General features: G+C 36.9%; 1 protein-coding gene across 3 annotated transcripts in view; it reads right to left on the bottom strand.

The window, feature by feature from the left end:
* The window catches only part of FAM83B (family with sequence similarity 83 member B), an 81,505-nt gene that overhangs the window by 7,664 nt on the left and 52,978 nt on the right, over positions 1 to 20,863 (bottom strand). For all 3 annotated transcript variants that reach the window (XM_044253067.1, XM_044253056.1, XM_044253076.1), the window contains exons 3-4: positions 7,094 to 7,258; positions 6,206 to 6,330 (exon numbers count right to left, since the gene is read on the bottom strand). In XM_044253067.1, coding sequence (XP_044109002.1) covers positions 6,206 to 6,330; positions 7,094 to 7,258 — 290 coding nt within the window. The remainder of the gene's footprint in view (positions 1 to 6,205; positions 6,331 to 7,093; positions 7,259 to 20,863) is intronic.

Genomic DNA, 20,863 nt, shown 5'->3' with positions numbered 1-20,863 from the left:
ACTGGATGCATGTATGAGAAGAATAACTCAGTAGGTGCTCTTTTTGTACAGACCATGTGGGGACCACCAGGATGACTTAGAATAAATGATACAAAGTGAATCGCTACAGGAATTTTCAACCCCACTGAAGATACAAATAAAAAATCTGTGAGAAGGAGCAAGTAGAGGAATGAATAGTCAGCTATGACATATGAGGAAATCTCCAGAGACAAGTGGAAGTTTAGCTATATTTTGACAGAGATTAGACAACCCAGAAGTTCAAACATAGAAGGTATGGAACAGTTTGTGTGGGAGGAGAGACATAGGGGAATAAGAAGGAAAGAATGACCATGCTTTGGTTGAACACAGAAAACAAATTACATTTACCTGAACTAAAGAAAGTTATATAACAGACTGATGAATGGGTGGGGGGAAATCTTAAAAGCAAAGCAAAATCTTAAAAGCAAAAGAAAGTTTGACTGTATAGGATTCCCCCCCCCCCCAAATTCGGATAAATTATCATAAAAAGATGTTTGAGGAATGATTTTTTTTCCAGTAGGTATTTATAATACAGAAAGATGAGGGACTGAATTTACTGTGATGAGTGAAATAACTGAAGTTAGGTGATAAGAGCCTAAACCAGAGTGGAAATTGGAATAAAGACTAAAAATATTGAGCCAGTAACAAGAAGAGAGAACCAGAATACCGGCACGTCATAAAGGACATGTATAGGTTATGAAATAAAAATAGCCTCCAGGTGTTGAGCTCAGGAAACTGAGAAGATAATGGTACTGGTGAATATGTTGCAACTGGAGAAGTTTCCCTACTTTGGTAAATCAAAAAATGATATTGTGGTATCATTTCAGCTAAAAGGAAGACATTCCACTGTATATATTCAGTGTAGAGATTATTCTCTGGAAACACTGAACAGCCTCAAATGAAAGAGCTAGTTTACTGACATCCAGGCAACTTACAATAAAACTGTTAAGATTCCAGCCAATCACTCTCATGTAAACTCTGCTGTTGATAAACATTACCCACACAATTTCCTATAAGCTTAGAGTCCCTCATTCTTTAACATCAATGCACAGCAAAAGATCAGCAGACATTTGAAGAATGTTTAGAAGATGGTTTATAAAGCTTAAAAGTTTAGATGCCAAACAGAGACCAAAACAAGCAGGAAACAATCACCTGGAGGAAACAGAAACTGCATGGATAAGAATATATATAAAAGCAGAGCTACAAAAAACTGCAATTAATATCCTCGAAGAAATAGAGAAAATGATGCATCTATAAAAACACAAACAGGATGCTTTGAAAATGGTCCAAGCAGGAGATACTAAAAATATTTGATAGCAAAATTTTAGAAGAGAGTTGTGATATGTTAGAATAAACAACCAAGAAAATTCCTCAGGCAGTACCCACCCCAAGACAGAAAATCAGAGGGGGAAAAATACAATGGGAGCAGAAATCTAGTTAATAAGAATTCCAGGGAGAGAGAGAGAATAGAGACAACCGAGGAGAAGAAATGATCAAAGAATAAGTAAGAAAATGTCCCAGAATTGGAGGATAGGACTATTTTGGATTGCCTAGAACAATAAATTTAAAAAAGCCTAGACCTAGAAACATAATGAATTTGAGAACAGCAGGGGATAGAAGAGAAACCTTAGATGTTTCCAGAAAAAAAAAAAAAAAAAAAAAGTTACGTAAGAAGGATGTGAATAACAATTGTTCGAGACTTCTCAACAGTAACTTTGATTGCCAGGCAGCATCTTTCAAATTTGGAGAAAAAATGATTTGGCTTGCAGTACCATCCCCAGTTAATCCATCAATCACTTAAAATTACAAATTTCAGGACCTTATTTTTTTAAAGATTTTATTTATTTATTTGACAGACAGAGATCACAAGTAGTCAGAGAAGCAGGCAGAGAGAGGAGGAAGCAGGCTCCCTGCTGAGCAGACAGCCCGATGCAGGATGCAGGCCTTGATCCCAGGACTCTGGGATCATGACCTGAGCAGAAGGCAGAGGTTTTAACTCACTGAGCCACCCAGGTGCCCCAAATTGGACTTTAAAAAAGTTCCATCCTGATGGAAATTGTTCTTGAGCAAACATGAGAGAAAAACAATTATTTGGAAACAAAACAAGATGTAAAGATGGGATTAACATGGGGTTTAAGTAATTGTGGCTCAAACTACCCGGGAATATGGGCTATCACAGGACCCCAGCAGCACTCCGGGTTAAAGACCTGTTAAGCCAGATGGGACATGACAGATTGTTGGTAGTAATTTAGCATTTGGAAAAGTTGTTCATGTGCTAAAAAATCTGTAGAATCAACTGGAAAAAAAAAATAGTCATAAACAGAAAAAAAAAAAAACCAAACAGCAAATAAAACCCAAAACCAAATGGTCATTATTAACTTTGTTATAAGAAAGGAAGCATATCACAAATGACTCCAAGGCTCATCAATGACCAGTTCTGACACAATTTCAGAAATGTAAATGGAGACTTCTCACTTAAGAAACGACTGTAATAAAACTGTACTGGGTGAGTGGCAACCAGGAGGGCAAGTGGATTTGGGTGAATAGCAAATGTAACCCTTCAATTATTATACTATAGAATGAAGAGATAATATCTAAAAGTGATAAAGTAAGCATTCACAGTATAATCATATTACGTAACAGAATGTAATAACCATCAGAAGAACCAGCTGAAAGAAGTAAATACTGCATCTGGAGATCAGGATCCAGGAGTGGATACAGATGGAGAACAAATTCTGGCCTGTATTGCATGCCTATCCTCCCTCCCTCTTTTTCTAGTAGGCTCTATGCAAGGCAGGGCTTGAACTCAGGCAGCTCCACTGCAGTGCTTGAATTTACAACCCCAAGATCAAGGCCTGAGCTGAGATCAAGAGTCAGAAGCTTAACCAAGTGAGACACCCAGGTGCCCCTGTATTCTTATCTCTTGGTAATATTTGCTATTTTTAAAAATGTGCAGGGGCACCTGGGTGGCTCAGTGGGTTAAAGCTTCTGCCTTCTGCTCAGGTCATGATTCCAGGGTCCTGGGATCGAGCCCCGAATTGGGCTCTCTGCTCGGCGGGCAGCCTGCTCCCCCCACCCTCTCTCTGCCTGCCTCTCTGCCTACTTGTGATCTGTCAAATAAATAAATAAATAAATAATTTTTTAAGAATGTAAATATTTTCCTGGATAAAAAATAAAATTAACTTACTACTCCCACTCCTTCCAGACACACTGTCATATTCATGACATTGGGAAAATGTGGGAAAGCAAGCACAAAAGGGAAACTCTGACTTTCTGATTGGAGGTATGGAGAGTGAAATCCACAGAGAAAGTAGTGACAGTACGCCAGTTGTATCATGGGTCTCTAAATGCGACAGTCTTCAAGTCTGATCAAAGATGGTACCTGGAAGCCAACAACTTCAGTGAAATGTGTCTTTTGAAAGTGGCTTTTATAGAGACCATGAGATTTAAAAAAAAAAAAAAAGTTTATAAAATTCTCTCCCAGTCAAATTTGTGGACAATATTTTACTAAATAATGTGTTCTAGACTTTATACAATTTCAAAGAGGGCATCCAATTAACAATCTGATTTGTACACATTGATAAAAAGTGTTTTTGTTTTATCTCATCACCGTTAGTATCATGATAGGACAAAGCATCTGTTGCGTTCTGATAAAACTGTCACCACGATGAGTGAATAGTCACACAATGTATGACCAGACGTCAGGCCTCTCTGGAAATGCTTGGAGTTTAGAATATGAAGACATTTTGGGACACCTGTGTGGCTCAGTCAGGTAAGCATCTGCCTTCGGCTCAGGCTATGACTCCCAGGGTCCTGGGATCGAGTCCCACATCAGGCTCCCTGCTCCTCGGGGAGCCTGCTTCTCCCTCTGCCAGCTGCTCTTCCTGCTGGTGCGCTTTCTCTCTCTCTGACGTATAAATAAATAATACCTTTATGGAGGTATGGAGACATTTTACGGCAAAGAATTTTAAGTTAAAGAAGGTGGCATTTTGATTTGGGCTATGATGGAGATGATGGCAATACTGGAATTAGAGACAAAGGCTGTTTTTAACCAAAAATAAGTCAATTTTTAGCCAGTTTCCATGAAGATTAGTTCATAACTGTTCCACCAGATCCTGTTACAATACTGTCAGAGGAAAGGTCCATGACAATGCAGGGGTAGCGGGAAACGAGGGTTACAACAGTCATTTTTTAAAAGAAGTATATTTAAAATTAACATGGAATAATAAGAAAAATAAAGTTGTTACAGAAGAGTTTTGGTTAATTTTTATCATCTGTGGTCCTAGGTATTCTACATATTCACTTCCATAAATAGTAACTTAAATTCTGCCTTGGCTTATGATATACATAGAAAGATAACAAGTTTCTGTTGCTGTTGTTTGGTTTTTCCAACATCACTTTAAAGTAGTTTAGCCACAGTCATCTCAACATACAGTTCCTATTAACGCCTAGCACTAGCAAAACAAAGTTAAGGTGAAATTATTGTTCAAGGTAATCTTAAAAGCCAATTTAAATAATAAAAACAGAAAGCATTCATTAGGATGAAATTAAGCAATAAATACCATTCTGGAAGTCAAGTGAATGCCTAATTTTAATTAAAATTTCAATTAAAACCCCTGTAAAACCAAGTGGGTCTGACCAAATACATACATGCATAATGAGTCTTTAAAGGACTCATTAATTTCAAGCACTGGTTGTAATTTCTGCTCTTAACAAGTTTTCCTTTACAATTCCAAAAGGTACTTTCAAGAAAAGGTCCCTGAGCCTAAAGGGAAAGTTAGCAGATAGTAACAGCTAAAACATGCCTAAAATAATAGCTGACTTTAGGGGCCATGCTGCACTGACTCTTTTAATTCTCACAAGGACATAAGGTAGGCTCCAGGATTATCGTTAACTTTATAGAGGAATAAACTTGAGTGCAACCAAGTTGAGTAACTTGCTCATGACCAATCACTTCAACATGTTGTCTCCTTCTTGTGGACATTCTAAGTTCCAAGAGAAGAGGGAAAAGTTTTCCTTCACTGTATTGTTTACATCCACAGCTCTCCTGGCCCGTTTCCACGGTCTTTAAGAATGAGTCTGTGCTGCCTGATGACCCAGCAGTTCACATGTGCTGGTTGGTATTTTTATCTGCCTGTTGATCTAACCTTATTGTGTAGCCCATTCAGGACCAATGTCTGGAATATATCAGAGAGTATTAGGGTAGCATTGTACTCTGGAGCCAGCAGAACTTGGACTGGGCTGTCCATCTGGGACTGCTTCTGACCTATGGCTGGGGAGTTTTCAGACAAGTCACTTAGCCTCCTGGAACTTCAGTTTCATCATTTATAAATGTAGATGAAAACAAATGTATCCAAAAAGTGGTAAGGACTGGGGAGGGCATATGTGGCAGAGCCAAGGTGGAACAGAGTAGGCATTCCACCAGTGGTCTCTCGAGAGAGGTCAGATCACAGTAACCCAAGTAAACCCTGTCCAGTGTCTATCATGGCATTTTTAATAGCCTGACTCTGAAATGCTTTTTTGGGTAGTACTATATATAGTGACTACATGATGATAACTATCAGATTCTTAATAATACTAAAATAAGAACAATCCAGAGATCAGGCTGCTCAAAGAGATCAAGTGCCTCTATTTTTTTTTTTTTTTTTTTAAGATTTTATTTATATGTTTGACAGAGAGAGAGTGAGAGAGCACAAGCAAGGGGAGCAGCAGAAGGAGAGGGAGAAGCAGGCTCCCCACTGGGGGAGCCTGATTTGGGACTCGATCCTAGAACCCTGGGATCATGACCTGAGCCAAAGGTACACATTCAACTGACTGAGCCACCCAGGTGTTCCAGGGCTTCTATTTTTACAAACAACTGTTATTATTAAGCCCATACTAAGACTGTTTTCATAAGGAGCAAAATCACTCCTAGAATTACAGAACTTTAGGGAACCTGAAATATATCTCAACACCCCACCCCTCATTTTGGGGATGGAGAACTTGGAGCCCAAGGAAGTTATGACTTGCCCAATGTTTTAATGTTCTTTAATGGCTCAACCAGAACTGAAACTGAAGCTTCCAAACTTCCATGCAAAGGTTCTTTTTTTATCTCTAAGAAATAGCTAAAGAGATTATGTTAAAATTTGAAACTAATATAAATTCTGTAAATGACTGATAATGCTGGAGCTAAACACAATGATCTTACCTGTAGGAACCATACATAACTTTCTGGCAGTCAATTAACAAAAATTTCTGTTCCAATTTTCCATGAAATTTTGCTCCTGTTTTGGAAAGATAATCTTGGCCTTTTACTGTCCGCACTCGAATATTCTAGAATTACATGTAAACAGAAAGTAAAATTATAACTAGAAAAGAGATATTTTGGAAGTGAAATATATGTCAATATAAAATTTTAGTACCAAAAAAGTATACTTGAAATAATCTTTTAAATCAGCAACAACAAAAAAATGGTAAAAGCAAATTTTAAGACATCACCAAAAAAAAAAAAAAAAAAAAAAGGCTCAAGAAAAACAGTCACTTAAAATATGTATTTTAACATAACATAAATAGGAGGCATTATTCTACATTTATACAGAAGGACTTCATAAATCACCTAGGGTCCTATTGCAAGAGAGCCATTCAGGTTACAGTAGCATGATTCAACAATAACTACAATTAAATTCCACCTTCCTTTTTAAGAAGTCAGATGTAACTGAAAACACTATGCCTAATGACTGTGATAAGCAACATCTGCTGAATGAAAGAATTACTTGAGTCAGTGGTTTCAAGGTTATTCATGGAGAAACTAAAGCATTTATTATGACTGAGCAAAGCTAACTCAGAAGCTTAAGTGCCCCATCAAGAAAGATATCTTCTAAAACCATCATGAAGATGTGTGTTGTCAATCACATTCCAGAAAAGTACAAAGGTACCCATCTGTGATAAATCATTATAACACCTTAAATAAATTTATGCATGTATGTATATATATTTATTTTGGGAGTGAAATAGCTTAACTTGCCTTAAATTCAACTAAGATAAAAATGATACACAAAATACGTGAAGGAAAAACAAATAAACATGGAATTCTTACCCTGAGTCGTTGAACTTGACAGCCCTGTTTTTCAGTCATATTCAGGAAATGATTAAAGTTGGACTCATCAAGCAGAATGTATATGGATATCCCTCGAGTTGATGCCTCCACTATTTCTTTGAAAATGTCCACATCTGTAAATATATCCATCACTAAAGCAATGACCTATAAAAGACAAAAATGTAAAACAATTTTAGATACTCAATAAGTATAGGTTTAGAGATTCCTTTCTTTCAATAGTAATTGAATACAATGGAAAATATTCAAATACATAATACTTATAAATGTATAAGTGTATATAAGTATAAATGCACACACACACAATGTGTGTGCATTTCCTAAAGTAGAAGATGCAAAAGTATAATGAAAATAAACAAGTGACTACATACAGATTTGCAGAACTAAGTAATTTTATATTGGTTTTAAGTCAAAGGGAATCTGCATTTCAGTAGGTTTGCTGAGCAAAGGACAAACCCAAATCAGAACAGGGTAATGGGAAGGGACAGGTAGATGGAAGGTGGAAACCAGTGTTAAAATTTTTTGTGGGAAATATTTATGGGGAAAAGCAACCTCTCTGAAACTAGCTGTTAGTAATAAATGTTTTGGGATACTGGGAAAGAGAAATAATTATTTTTTTAGATTTTTATTTATTTATTTGACAGACAGAGATCACAAGTAGGCAGAGAGGCAGGCAGAGAGAGAGAAAGGGAAGAAGGCTCCCTGCTGAGCAGAGAGCCTGATGTGGGGCTCCATCCCAGGACCCTGGGATCATGACCTGAGCGGAAGGCAGAGGCTTTAACCCACTGAGCCACCCAGGCGCCCCAAGAGAAATAAATCTTAAAGAAATAGAAATATAGGTAGGAAGCAGCCAAAGCTGAGAAAGGACATAGGACTTAAAAGACCAGAAAATTAAATATATATACCTATAATGAGCTTAGCAGACAAAATAAACAGAATAAGCAAAAAGGCAGTACGATTAAAAAGATAAACACAGAAATTTCCTAAAGAACAGACTCCTAAAATGGAGAGAGTACAAGTTAACTATCGGCAACAGAACCATTACTGACTCTGAGAAGCAGTGGAGGGAAATAATGCTGGAAGAAGGGCAAAATGACTAGACTGTCTACATACTATTTGTTGGAGAACACAAAATCCCTGCTCTTGGTGAAGATTGCATATTAGATCAGGGAAGAAACCATAAGCAATAAATATAATAAATAGATAAATTCGGTAATAAGTTATAAGGTGTTTTTTTTTTTTTAAGATTTATTTATTTATTTTAAAGAGAAAGAGAGGAACAGAGAAAGAGTGCCTGTGTGCTTGCATGAGTGGGGGAAGGGCGTGGGGAGAGGGATAAACGGACTCCTTACTAAGCCCTGATGCAGGGCTAGCTGGAAGCTTAACCGACTGAGCCACCAAGCACCTCTGTAAAATGAGAAGCTTACTGGGGAAAAAATATAAAAGAGTAAGGGGATTATAAGCCCCCCAAAATTGAGAAGGTAGGGTTTGGGACTTTCTAGATAGGTCTCTTTGAGAAAGCACCCTTTGAGCAAAGACATAAAAAGGAATGGAGTTAGTCATCAACATGATTATCCTGACAAATTGTGTTCCAGGCCGGGGATATCAGTAGTGCAAAGGCCCAACATCAGGAGTTTGCCCGGCATATTCAAGAAGCAGCAAGGAGACAGCAGAAAGGACATGGAATCACAAGGCCTTGAAGGTATTATAGAGCCTTCAGCCTTCTGTCCTGAATAAGATTATAAACTATGAGAAGCTTTTCAGTTGAGGCAACAAGACGATATGATTTATGTTTGAAAGGATTTGTTCTGATTACTGTGTTGATGCTAAGGGTGGAAGCCAGGGTAGAAGCAGGCAGGCCCGTTAGAACTACTGGAGCAATTTAAGTGAGGGGTGACGGCTGCTGGTCTGAGTCACCATCAATGATGAAGACAAACGGCCAAATGTCAGATACTTTTGAGCCAAAGGATTTCTGAATGGATGAAACATAGGATATCAGAGGAAAAGCGGGGAAAGAGACTGACTCTAAAATGCTTAGCCTCATCAATGTGAAGGACCAAGTTGTCATCAACTAAGTTCGGGAAGAATACAGCGACGTTAAATTTTAGGGAGAAGATTAAAAAGGCTAGTTAAGTTTGAGGGGCCAGGTGGAATGCTAAGTTGAGAAGTCTAGGCCAGACATGCCAACTGGGTGTCAGTTGTGTGGAGATGACAATTAAATCCAAGTCACCAAGGGAGACTGGATAAAGAAAAGGAGACCAAGGACTGTGCCCTGGGACAAGAGAAGGTCAGCAAAGGACACTATAGTTTCAGGGGAGTGATAAGCACAGAAGCCTTACTGTAAGACATTTAAGAGGTAATGGGGAAGACAGATACTGGAAATAGCAGGTATAGGCAACTCTTCTTGAGTAAACTGGCTATAAGAAGAAGCAGTGACATGAAGAGGTAGCCGTGGGGAAAGCTGGGTCAAACGGGGTTTTACTTTTTTGCTGTTTTAGGGTGAGGGAAATAATGGCCTGTCTGCATGCTAATGAAATGAGTGAAACTGAATGATGTAGGAGATGGTGGGAGGTGGGTGGTGAAGGAAAGAATTTCTGCAGCAAAGTCTTTGAGGAGGCAATAGAAGAGCAAATCTAGTGTAAAAATAAATTTATGAGAGCACAGAGAATAAAGACCAGGAAAAGATCACCTATGATATCAAGACAGAAGGCCCAGTGTGTGGTAGTGGCGCTGGGCACGTTCTCTTGTGAATGCTTCAACATTTTCCATGAACTGGGAAGCAAGGGCTTCAACTGAGAAGACCCTGGATTATGGAAGATGTGTTAGATAGAGAATGATGACAGGGGTAGTAAGTCATCATCTAGGATGGTAGGAAACAGAATCAACTACAGAAATACAGTATAATTACAGGACATATTGAGGACTCTCTAGAGCATAAATTTAAAATGAGAACAGTCAATGTGGTTGTGAGTTATTCTCCACCTTTTTCAGCTGCAGGGATGCCAGCACGAAGGAGGCAGAAAGTTTGATTAAACCATGGATGTAGTTATGGCCATGAGAGTATAATGGAGAGAGATAAGGAAGAAGAACTGAGGGTATAGGTAATGTGGGAGGCTAAAGTGACTTGTCATGGGATTTAAACTAGACAAAGAGAGGAAAGAGGGTGTCATGGATGTGAGAAGCAGTGAAATAAGACTGGAATCAATGAATTTGTGGTCTTGCTGAGGTTAAAAAATGATTAAATATTAAGAAATTACTGTTAATTTTTTTCATGTTGACAGTAATAATAAGTCTTATCTTTTAAATATGCATATTAATATGGCTACAGGTGAAATGATATGTTACCTTGTATTTAGTTCATATATAGTCAATGAAACAAAACTGGCAAAACATGAGGGTTCTATATACTTACTTTCTACTTTTGGATACTTCCACAGCACAAAGTTTAAAAAATAAACAAATAAAGGAAAGTTGGATACTATCAAGTACCAGAGGGAAGTGATAGTCAGACGAGGATAGGCTGAATTAGGTTCTAGAGGATCCGCAGTTATAGGCTACGCTGTTACCAAGGATACGACCAGGAGTCAGGGGCTGAGGTGTGCGTAGGACGAGGTCATGGGAGGGAAGGAACTAATCTTTAGCAGCATCTCTTAATGGATATAGCTGAGATAGGAGGAGCCCTGGAAAGAGCGATGGAGACCATGGAACAAAACTGTCAAGAAATGAGAGGGGATGGAATAGACATGGCAACAATAACCAGGAAAATGTAAGGGGCATATTATGAATATGTTAGAAGATGAAAGAAAGTCATGGATGATATGTATACTTCTTTTTATTTATCCTATTGGGATATTATAGGAAAATGCTGGACCATAATAACACCCAGATTATACAAGTTGATGGCATTCTTCAAACTACCTATGAAACATACTTGAATCAGATTTGTTCCAGGAAGAACAATTTCAATCACTCTAGTAGTGATTGAATGACCCTTTTCTTACTTATGAATGGTATGAGGTGCCAGAAGAAGGAAAAAGACAGTGGTAACAACCTCATCCATGTCTTGTGCATATTCTTTATAAAACGAAATATGAGGAAGAAACCTTCAAGTCACAGCAAAGTTATTAATTAATGCATTTACACTGAAATAACAAGAGATAAGGAAAAGAAAATGTCCATATTATAAACCTATTTTACAGAATAACTAGTGAGGAAATTGTTTTTTAAAATAAGGAAACATTGGGTGCCTGGGCTCAGTGGGTTAAGCCTCTGCCTTCGGCTCAGTTCATGATCTCAGGGTCCTGGGATCAAGTCCCGCATCGGGCTCTCTGCTTGGCGGGGAGCCTGCTTTCTCCTCTCTCTTTCTCTGCCTGCCTCTCTGCCTACTTGTGATCTCTCTCTGCCAAATAAATAAATAAAATCCTTAAAAAAATAAAATAAAATAAGGAAACATTGTACTGTTTAGGAAATTTGTATTGTTTAGGAAATTAGCACATCTAGAAAAATTTCTTTTATTTGCTAGAATCTCGTGTAATAAATTAATTAAGACTTTGGAAATAAACAAAATACATTACCAGGATAAATAAAGGTTTCTGTTTGCAAAAACGTAATTGAAGTTAGTCAGCCATTGGATGATTCTAGCATACTAAATGTAGAACAAATTACAGTCTCTCTTGCATGACAGATAATATACTGGATCAGGATTCAAAAGACTAGATTACACATCTTTGACAAAGCTTATCTGATGTCAACCGAGTCAGGTAGCTTATCAGGACTTCTGGTTTCCTGCATTCTCATGAGATGGAAAATTAAATAAGGTTTACAGAAAATTTCAGCTGTGCCAAGAATGGCAAAATAAAATGCAGGTTTTTTTTTTAAATTTTTTATGGTGGGTTATATTCCTGGAAAGGAATAATAATTACTAAGGAGGTATGCCAACCTGATCTGAAAGTATTATAATCTCAAGTAGTTAACTAAATCACACTGTGCTATAGAAATCACCACAATGACTATCTATAATGAAAGAAAAATTATATACCTAATTAGCACAAGGCTTTTCGAAAGGCACATCAATTGGTTTTTAAAAGTCAATAAAGAAACCAGTCACATGAAATAGTATTCATTAAACTACTATGATGTTATATATGGTTTAAATTCTTATTTTGCTTCTTCATTGATTCCTGTTTTATTCTTGCTTTTGTAAATTGAAAAAGTAAACAACTAAATGCATTCATCAGCAATAGGAGACTTAGAAAACCTTTGGAAGATATTCTGGGTCATTTTTAAGATTTGAGTGAAACTTCACATCTTTTAGTAGTTTCAGAGAACCTGACTCAAGCTCACTGGTTTTCTCTTATCCGACTTACAGCAAGCGAATTCTCCCAAAGTGACCCAGACATGGCAGGTCACACTAAATTAAAATAACATGAACACTGACAATAAATTTCTCATAAATTCATGATCATGACACAGTCTAAGGCCATTCCGGAGATTGTACAATCAGTTGTTAAGTGATATAATATAATCGTCATTCAGAGAAAGAAAAAAATGCTCTGTATGTGCATGGTTATTAGGGGTAGGTCTACAGCAGAAGGGAACAGACTCACAGAGCTTCATGGATAAGCCTTAAATAATGAGTAAAGATTACGTTCAGCTATCCAAGCTGGAGGATCAGCATTGCAAAGATAAGGAAGCAAAGACTAGAATAAAGATAGTAATATTTTTATAAAAAATGTTTACTGAATTAACCTCAAGTTAAACACAAAGGTCATTCTTTATGAATATGGAATAGACAGGATTTACACAGGTTATGAAAGATCTTGAATATCTGACATGTTTAGTTTTGATTTGGAAGTGCAATATAAAGCCTGAAAAATTAAGTATCTGGACAAAACAGTGTCCCGAGAAAATGAATCTGATAGCAATATTCATACTGAAAATATCTAAATTCCACTGAGTGATGCTGTCTGAAGATTATGAAGCCTCATTATTCTTACTGTAATGTTCATATTTATAAATGTACTAAAATTTTTTTAAAAAGGTGAGGTAGGAACCAGTGATAAGATGAAAAGAACTGAAAATTGAAGATAGATTTGATATAAAATTATTACAATGTTAATATTCAATACCTGCAATGCCTCAGAAACATGCTTCATAATCTTCAGAATTTTTAATTTTGAGCCCTATCTTATTTTTCTCATTGTCATCCATTAGGAAAGAAAGCCATTAGCAATATGCTTTTATATGACCTAGATACTTCATGAAATGTAAGTATACCTTGGGTTAATGTTCTGTAGTCACAGAACTGTCATTATCATCCTCAAAATTGAAAAATTGAATATTATACCTTTTATGCTTCAAAATACTAAGCACCATTTGAAAGGGTTCAGACTTCCTTCGTAATTGCCTGCATGGATACAGGAGGATTTATTTTTTCCAACAGAAGAAAAGCTAATAAGGAGTTCAAATTTTAAAAAAAGTAAACAAATGGAGTTCTATAATAACTATATTTTTAATAAAATTCAACATAGCTAGAAAACTTCAAATTGAATAATAGAAATCAAGGGAAATGATTCCTTAGGGAAAATATATTTTTCAGTCTGTACAAATCTGTCAAAAGCAATGAGATAAGTGGATTTCAAAAAAAAGGTGATGTGAAGAATAAGTGCTTTTGGTCCTTATCCTTTTGCAGCCTAAGGAAAAGTGTTCATTTTGTGTAAAATGTAACATACACTATATTGTGTATACTATACTATTTAGTATGACAGCTTTACATTATGAATACCTTGATTTTTGCAGACATTTAACAACCTGTACTAATAGTTGTTACCAATATGTCATTTGCTTGGTCTATCACAAATGACCTTGGGGAAGCCACTGAAACAATTCTGAGTCTCACTGATCTCTGTTCTACATTAAATAAACCAGAGAAGATTTTGCATTTTACCAAGTTCTAAAATTTTGTGTTTCAAGAACTGTTGATTTACTCCCAATTACCCAACATCTGGGGAAATGTTTGGGCTCTATTATGGCTGCGACATAGATTTGTCGAACTCGTATGTATGTCTGACAACTCAGAAGAGAAACTGCATACATTATTTCCTGCATCTTTTACATTGTACTATATGATAGAAGGTACTTATACATCACTGTTACAGACTGCGAGTTTATGTCCTTTCAAAATTCGTTTGTTGAAATCCTAACACCCGGGGCGACTGGGTAGCTCAGTGGGTTAAAGCCTCTGCCTTCAGCTCAGGTCATGATCTCAGGGTCCTGGGATCGAGCCCCGCATCGGGCTCTCTGCTCAGCAGGGAGCCTGCTTCCCCTCTCTCTGTGCCTGCCTCTCTGCCTGCATGCCTGCATGTGATCTCAATCTCTGTCAAATAAATAAATAAAATTAAAAAAAAGAAAGAAAGAAAGAAAGAAAGAAATCCTAACACCCAAAGTGATGGTGTTTGGGGATGGACTCTGGGAAGTAATTAGGTCCTGAGGACAGAGCCCTCATGAATAGGAATAGTGACTTTATAAAAAAAGACCCCAGAGAACTGTCCTGTACCTTCCACGATGTCAGGACAGTGACAAGACGGCTGCGTATAAAGCAGGAAGGGAGTCCCCAGACAGACACTGAATCTGCCAGCATCTTGATCTTGGACTCTAGAACTGTGAGAAATAAATGTTTGCTATTTAAGCTACCGAGCTACCCAGCCTTTGATATTTTTGTTACAGTTGCCCAAATGGACTAAGACAACTATGAAAATGCATTATGTTTTTATCTTTAGAATTTAATCAAAGCCTTTTATCAGCTCTGTGCAAGTCAGATAGGGGAGGAGAAGGGAAGAATGAATTGGGAGCAGGCCTAAAAGCCTGAAAGCAACTGCAAAGAAGAGCCATACTCCTTTCACTGATTTCATAGTTCAGTATTTTCCCTAAAGTGATGTATCCTGAAGTGTGGCCTGGCAAGGGTCTTCTTGCACGAGCCCCCAAAGCTGATGTATCAGAGCAGACAGCGCTGGGAAAAATGAGCTCAGGACTTCCCAGCCTCTGTGATCACAGCAACCGTCCATCTGACAGCCAAAGCAGGAGCTAGCCCAGGAATGACAGGGAAAGCCTGAATGACAGCAGGCAGCACCAAAGCCTATTCTGTTCAACTGGCAACAGCTACCATCCCACTGACTTTGTGCAAAGCCCAAGTCAGTAGGTCAAAAGGATGCTCTTTAAAATAAAGACCTGTGCTCTGTCATAGCACTAGAAATGCTAGTTCATTCTGCTGCTATAGAAAAATCAGTCACATTTTAGTCAAATTCTGGCAACATTTGTAAAAAAATAGTAGGCGCAAGTTAAATTTATATAGTTATTTAATAGTAAAAACTCCTAATTACTAGGAGACTATGACACATTCATGATTTCTAAAAGACACAGTACATGCTATATGTACCCTAATACTCTAAGGTATATACGGCAGTATAGAAATATAGTAGTATTACCTCCCTAGGAATGAAATAAAATGCAATATTTCTATGTGACTTTTTAAAAAAACTTCAGTCTTAACTTTGATTATCAAAATTATCAAACATATAGAAAAGTTGAAAGACTGACACCAATATTTAAGAAGTGTTAAAATGCTGTCACGTTTAATTCTGTGTAAATGTATTAGAGACTTGGGATCAAAATTCAGAATAAAAATAGAGAGAAATCTGATTATGGCTGTAATTTTTACGCAGGGTGTGGGAGATGGCTTGGGATGAAACAGAAGGCACTTGACTAGAACAGAACATTCACTTGAGACCAACGGCTGTTGGTCATTCATTAATAGTAATAAACATTTCTCTACTTAGTTTCTTAAAAGCTTGCTATTAACATTTCAATTTTGCACTAAAATTGTATGTGTAATTGTATGTGTATTTTCACCGATGATGTTTAAAAGAAAGCATTATGGGGAAAATGACTTTATTAGAGTAATTATCATTTTAAATCATTAATTTAAACAAAACAAAACTACTCAAAATTCTGACCAAAGAGGTAAAACTATGGCAAAGGGTACGTCACTATATTTTCTTTTTTCCTTTTTGCTTTTTACCAGCCATGAGTATTACCATGGCATTAAAATGAGAAACTATTTTTTAAAAATATTTTAAATTTAAGAAGAAGCCACTGGGAAAGAAAGAATGAGGAGTGGAAAATTCTTTAAAAATCATTTTATGGTCTTATAAAAACTATAATTTTAAGTAAAACCTGTTTAGACTAAAACATATTTAGTTGTTCTAAGTGTGCTATAATTATTGGGTTAGTTAAACCTTTCTGTAATTAACTCCACAAAACTTAAATATATTTACATTGTTACCCAGCCTCCATGGACAAGTATACCTGAAACAGATCAGGTGTTTAATTTTTGTTGTTGGCCAGTGGCTACATGGCATCTGGTCTCAAGGAGCACATAGTTTCCTGAGAGATTCACTTGAAGAACTATAAATCAATGTGATACTTGTCATAATAAAATTATAACCAAACTACTGTAAGGGAAACATTTCTTCTAACTAAAAACTGTACGCCATCAGTACCTGGAGCCTAGCTGAGTGAAATGTCTCCTTAGATCTTGTGAAATAAGGGAAGGAGACTACCTTCTAAGAATTAAATGCCATTGAAGAGTGGATCAAAGCACTGGTACAGAGAGTCCCTTAGCAGAGAAAGAGAGGTCTGCACAATATGAGGACAGCCAACTGAGTCCACATGAGTGACAGCAGCATAAATAAAGGTAGAGGCTTCAGCAGAAGAATAGGGCAGTAGGTTAACTGTGGAAAAAGAGTCACAGAGACAAATACTGCCCACTTTCATTTAAGTAGTGTCCAGAGGGACAGATGGATGACCAAAGGCATGAATTTGACCCTTCCATAATATTGGCCAAGTAGACTTGGCTTAGTAACAGCATCTGAGCCAGACACATTTTAAACCTCATGTAACAAGTTCCTCTTATTCTAATTTTGTGGCCTTTAAGTATACTGGGGCCTACTATGGGTATTGCCAACAGGGAGAGAACGAGACAGCTAGGTAACAGATCTGTCAGGACTGTGAGCCCTTACAATGGGCATTGTTAAAATGGCATTCTGATGTCAGACATCAGTGTTCAAAACTTAGTCAAAATAAGTTTATTTTAAAGAAATGGATGAGGCTTTGAAGCCTAAGGTCCAAGATTTAGGTCTGGATAAGCTGACTAAACTTTTTTTTTGTTCTTCCTGAGACTCCTGGGAGATCTTTTTTTTCTGAAACATAATCATCCATGGGCTTGAAATACCTTGTGATGTGACTTTTTGCAATATAAAGGGGGTCTGTCATGAAAAGAGGAGTGAAAGGTACTGGAGTCAGAAAGAGAAGAGTGGAAACCCTGGTGTGTTAGGAACATTGCAGAATACTGCCTGAGGAGGGGTTTGGGTAACAGGAGCTGATTCATAAGGCAGGCTCAGAAGCATGGAAGCACCATAGTAGGAGCAGCTAGTGATCCAGTTTTGTTGCAACACGGAAATCTGCCGAGGAGGAGTTAGCAATAAGGCTAGATAGCCTAGGATGGTCAATTTGGCCCTGATTGGAGGGAGAAGTCCTTGAATGCCAGTATAATCAGATTCCAGAAGGCACAATGAGGAAATGGTTAAAGCTTTATGGTCAAAGAACGATGTGGTCAAAAATAGTACTTGAGAAGATTAATATGTTGGTAATATAGGATGAGTTAGAAATTGGAAGATCTAACAGCAGTAGAGGAGTTAGCTGATTTCAATCCGAATGCAGAGTAAATGTACAGGATTCCAATGCGGATAGTGGTAGCACAAAGAAAAAGAAGGGGTGGAGGTAAATTCGCAAAGGATGTTTTGACAACACTCCATGGCTGAGTGCTTGAGGAACACAACACAGAGCAGCTAGTCTGGTATCATTAGGGATCAGAGACCCAAAGTAAATGGACAATTACAGCACCATTATAAGAAAACTTAAAATTCAAAAGTAGCATTTCACTTTTTTATGTAGGAAAGCCAAAACAATGTGATGAACAATGTCCTAAAAAAGTTGCATTCTTTGATTTTTTTAATTAAATTTATTTATTTTCAGCATAACAGTATTCATTATTTTTTCACCACACCCAGTGCTCCATGCAATCCGTGCCCTCTCTAATACCCACCACCTGGTACCCCAACTTCCCACCCCCCTGCCACTTCAAACCCCTCAGATTGTTTTTTCAGAGTCCATAGTCTCTCATGGTTCACCTCCCCTTCCAATTTCCCCCAACTCCCTTCTCCTAACTCCCCATGTCCTCCATGCTATTTGTTATGCTCCACAAATAAGTGAAATCATATGATAGTTGACCCTCTCTGCTTGACTTATTTCACTCAGCATAATCTCTTCGAGTCCCATCCATGTTGCTACAAAAGTTGGGTATTCATTCTTCCTGATGGAGGCATAATACTCCATAGTGTATACGGACCACATCTTCCTTATCCATTCTTTGATTTTTCTATCTGCCTACCTATCCATCCATCTATCCACCCACCCCCTCACCCATCCATGCATTCTTCCTCTCTTTTTAACCACTGAAACTTCAGCATTTTTAGGTATAAGGGAAAAGGTAGGTGAATACCAAAAGAATAAAATGGGAAAGAGTGTAATTAGGTTGATGGTATAAGATCTCAGTGGTGTTAAAAGGGGATGGAGTGAGCACAGGAAGAAGAGTTTGTCTTCAAATTAGGTTACATAAAAGTGCTAGGACCACAGGGAAGAAGAGAACCGGTAGTAAGTGACAGAAATACCATACAATTCATGGTTGGAGTTAAAGTGGTCCTCTGGGTGTGTGGTCAGTAAGAGTTCAGATTGTGGGCTTGCACAGGAATGAAAAAGAGCTACTTTCAGGAATACAGTAAAAAGTTAGAGGGAAATTAAAAGAGTTTGTGGTGTAAAGTGAGACCAATTGGGATAAAATATGTGAACTTGTCATTGACTTTTAAGCAAGTTTTTGAGAAATTTCCCAGCAATGTTCAAGAGCTATCAAAGACATTTATGTAGCAAATAGGAAAATCTTAATACTGACTGGATATTTAATAATATTAATGATTTTTTTAGGTTTGGTTTTTTTTAAAGCCCTTGTTTTTTAGAGAATGAAACTGAAACAATTACAGATGAAATGAAATGATCTGATATATATATTGATATATATATATATATATATATATATATATATATATAATTTTCTTTGATTTAATTCAGCAGCAATGGGGAGTATGGAGGAAACAAAACTGACCACAAGTTGGTCATTACTGACTTGAGTGGTGGGTGCATGAGGTTTCATTATATTATTTTCTCTTTTACATATGTTTGAAAATTCCCTAACAAGAGAAGTACTCAAGGAACTAGACTTTGACTCAACCCATCTTATTCTTTTTTCTTTTCCTATTTTTATCTTTTTAACTCATGCCATCCATGCTAAATTTTCCATTTATTTTTGTACTCATTCTTTCTAAGTCACTTTTCGAGGTTTCCTTTTCTTCTACAAATGTCTGTCCTTACATATCTATTTGAATCTGGGATCAGCCACTTTCTAACTGGGTGAAATCGAGAAAGGAAAATTAATCTCTTTAAGCCTCAAATTTCTCATCTATAAAATCAAGTAAATAACTCCTATCCTGTAGGATTGTTAGAGAAATTAAGATGACGTGTATCACGTTGCTGGTAAGTGGCCCATGATAAAGAATAATAAGTATTATAAGCACATGGCAAAGGATCATTAAATAGTTGCTATTATTAAAAAATGTTGGTGATAACATACATTAAGAATAGCCATTTTTGTTACATTGAGCAGAACTTTATAGTCCTAATTTAACAAGAAGACGAGTGAAGTATTTCACATTTCTCACTTCATTATCCTCTTCTTTTATAATGCTGGTCTAAAAGAAATTTTCTTGAATCATTAAAACAACAACTACTACAAAACAAAACTAGAACAAAACTTTCTATTCCTGCTTTAAGAGGCTGCATTCTTTACTTGGGCAATAATTGTTTTACTTTAATACCAACCATAAATAATTAACATGACATTTAAAAAAAACAAACATACTACATGACAAAAATATCACAAATCCTATTTATTCTAGTAATTTCTATTTGAATAAGGAACTTAAATATCAAGGAGTTAAAGTCATGAAATAATTGCAGTGGCTTTTGTATTTAATTAAACACATTGCCATGTCCTCCTTACAGTCAAACCATATGTACTTAATCATTCCTTGCTCATTTAACTCGAATACTCCTCTTTTCTCTCTTGGGTAACTTTTACACTACTAACTTCTGTGAGCTGTGTATTATTTTTCACTTTGGTGCTTGAAAGTTGCAAGACAGCATTCCTTTGGTATAGGGAGCAATGTTTCTAACAGCTAGGAGATACGGGCAGTAATTTTCAGGAGACCATCAAGCTAAATTGAAAAACTTTGGCCACATTACTTAGACTATCTCCTGAATAATCCCTCTCCCACGCACTTCAGGTTTCTTAAGTGTTTTGAACACCTAATAGCAGTCATTCTAGACAAATAAACGATATACAGACACAAAACAATAAATGTTTTTCAGTGGGGCTCTAATAAGAAGACACAGATTTTTTTGTTTTATTAGCAGCTATTTTATTTTCAAGTTTTCAGTAATATTATTATAATTCCATTGTGAAAATATTCATTTTCTCTACTGAGAAAATGATGAAGTATAATTTATTTGTTTTCCCAAGGCAGG

Source organism: Neovison vison, chromosome 1 (assembly GCF_020171115.1).
Source record: "Neovison vison isolate M4711 chromosome 1, ASM_NN_V1, whole genome shotgun sequence".
NCBI classification, from domain to species: domain Eukaryota; kingdom Metazoa; phylum Chordata; class Mammalia; order Carnivora; family Mustelidae; genus Neogale; species Neogale vison.
This window is presented reverse-complemented; position numbering and strand designations above follow the sequence as displayed.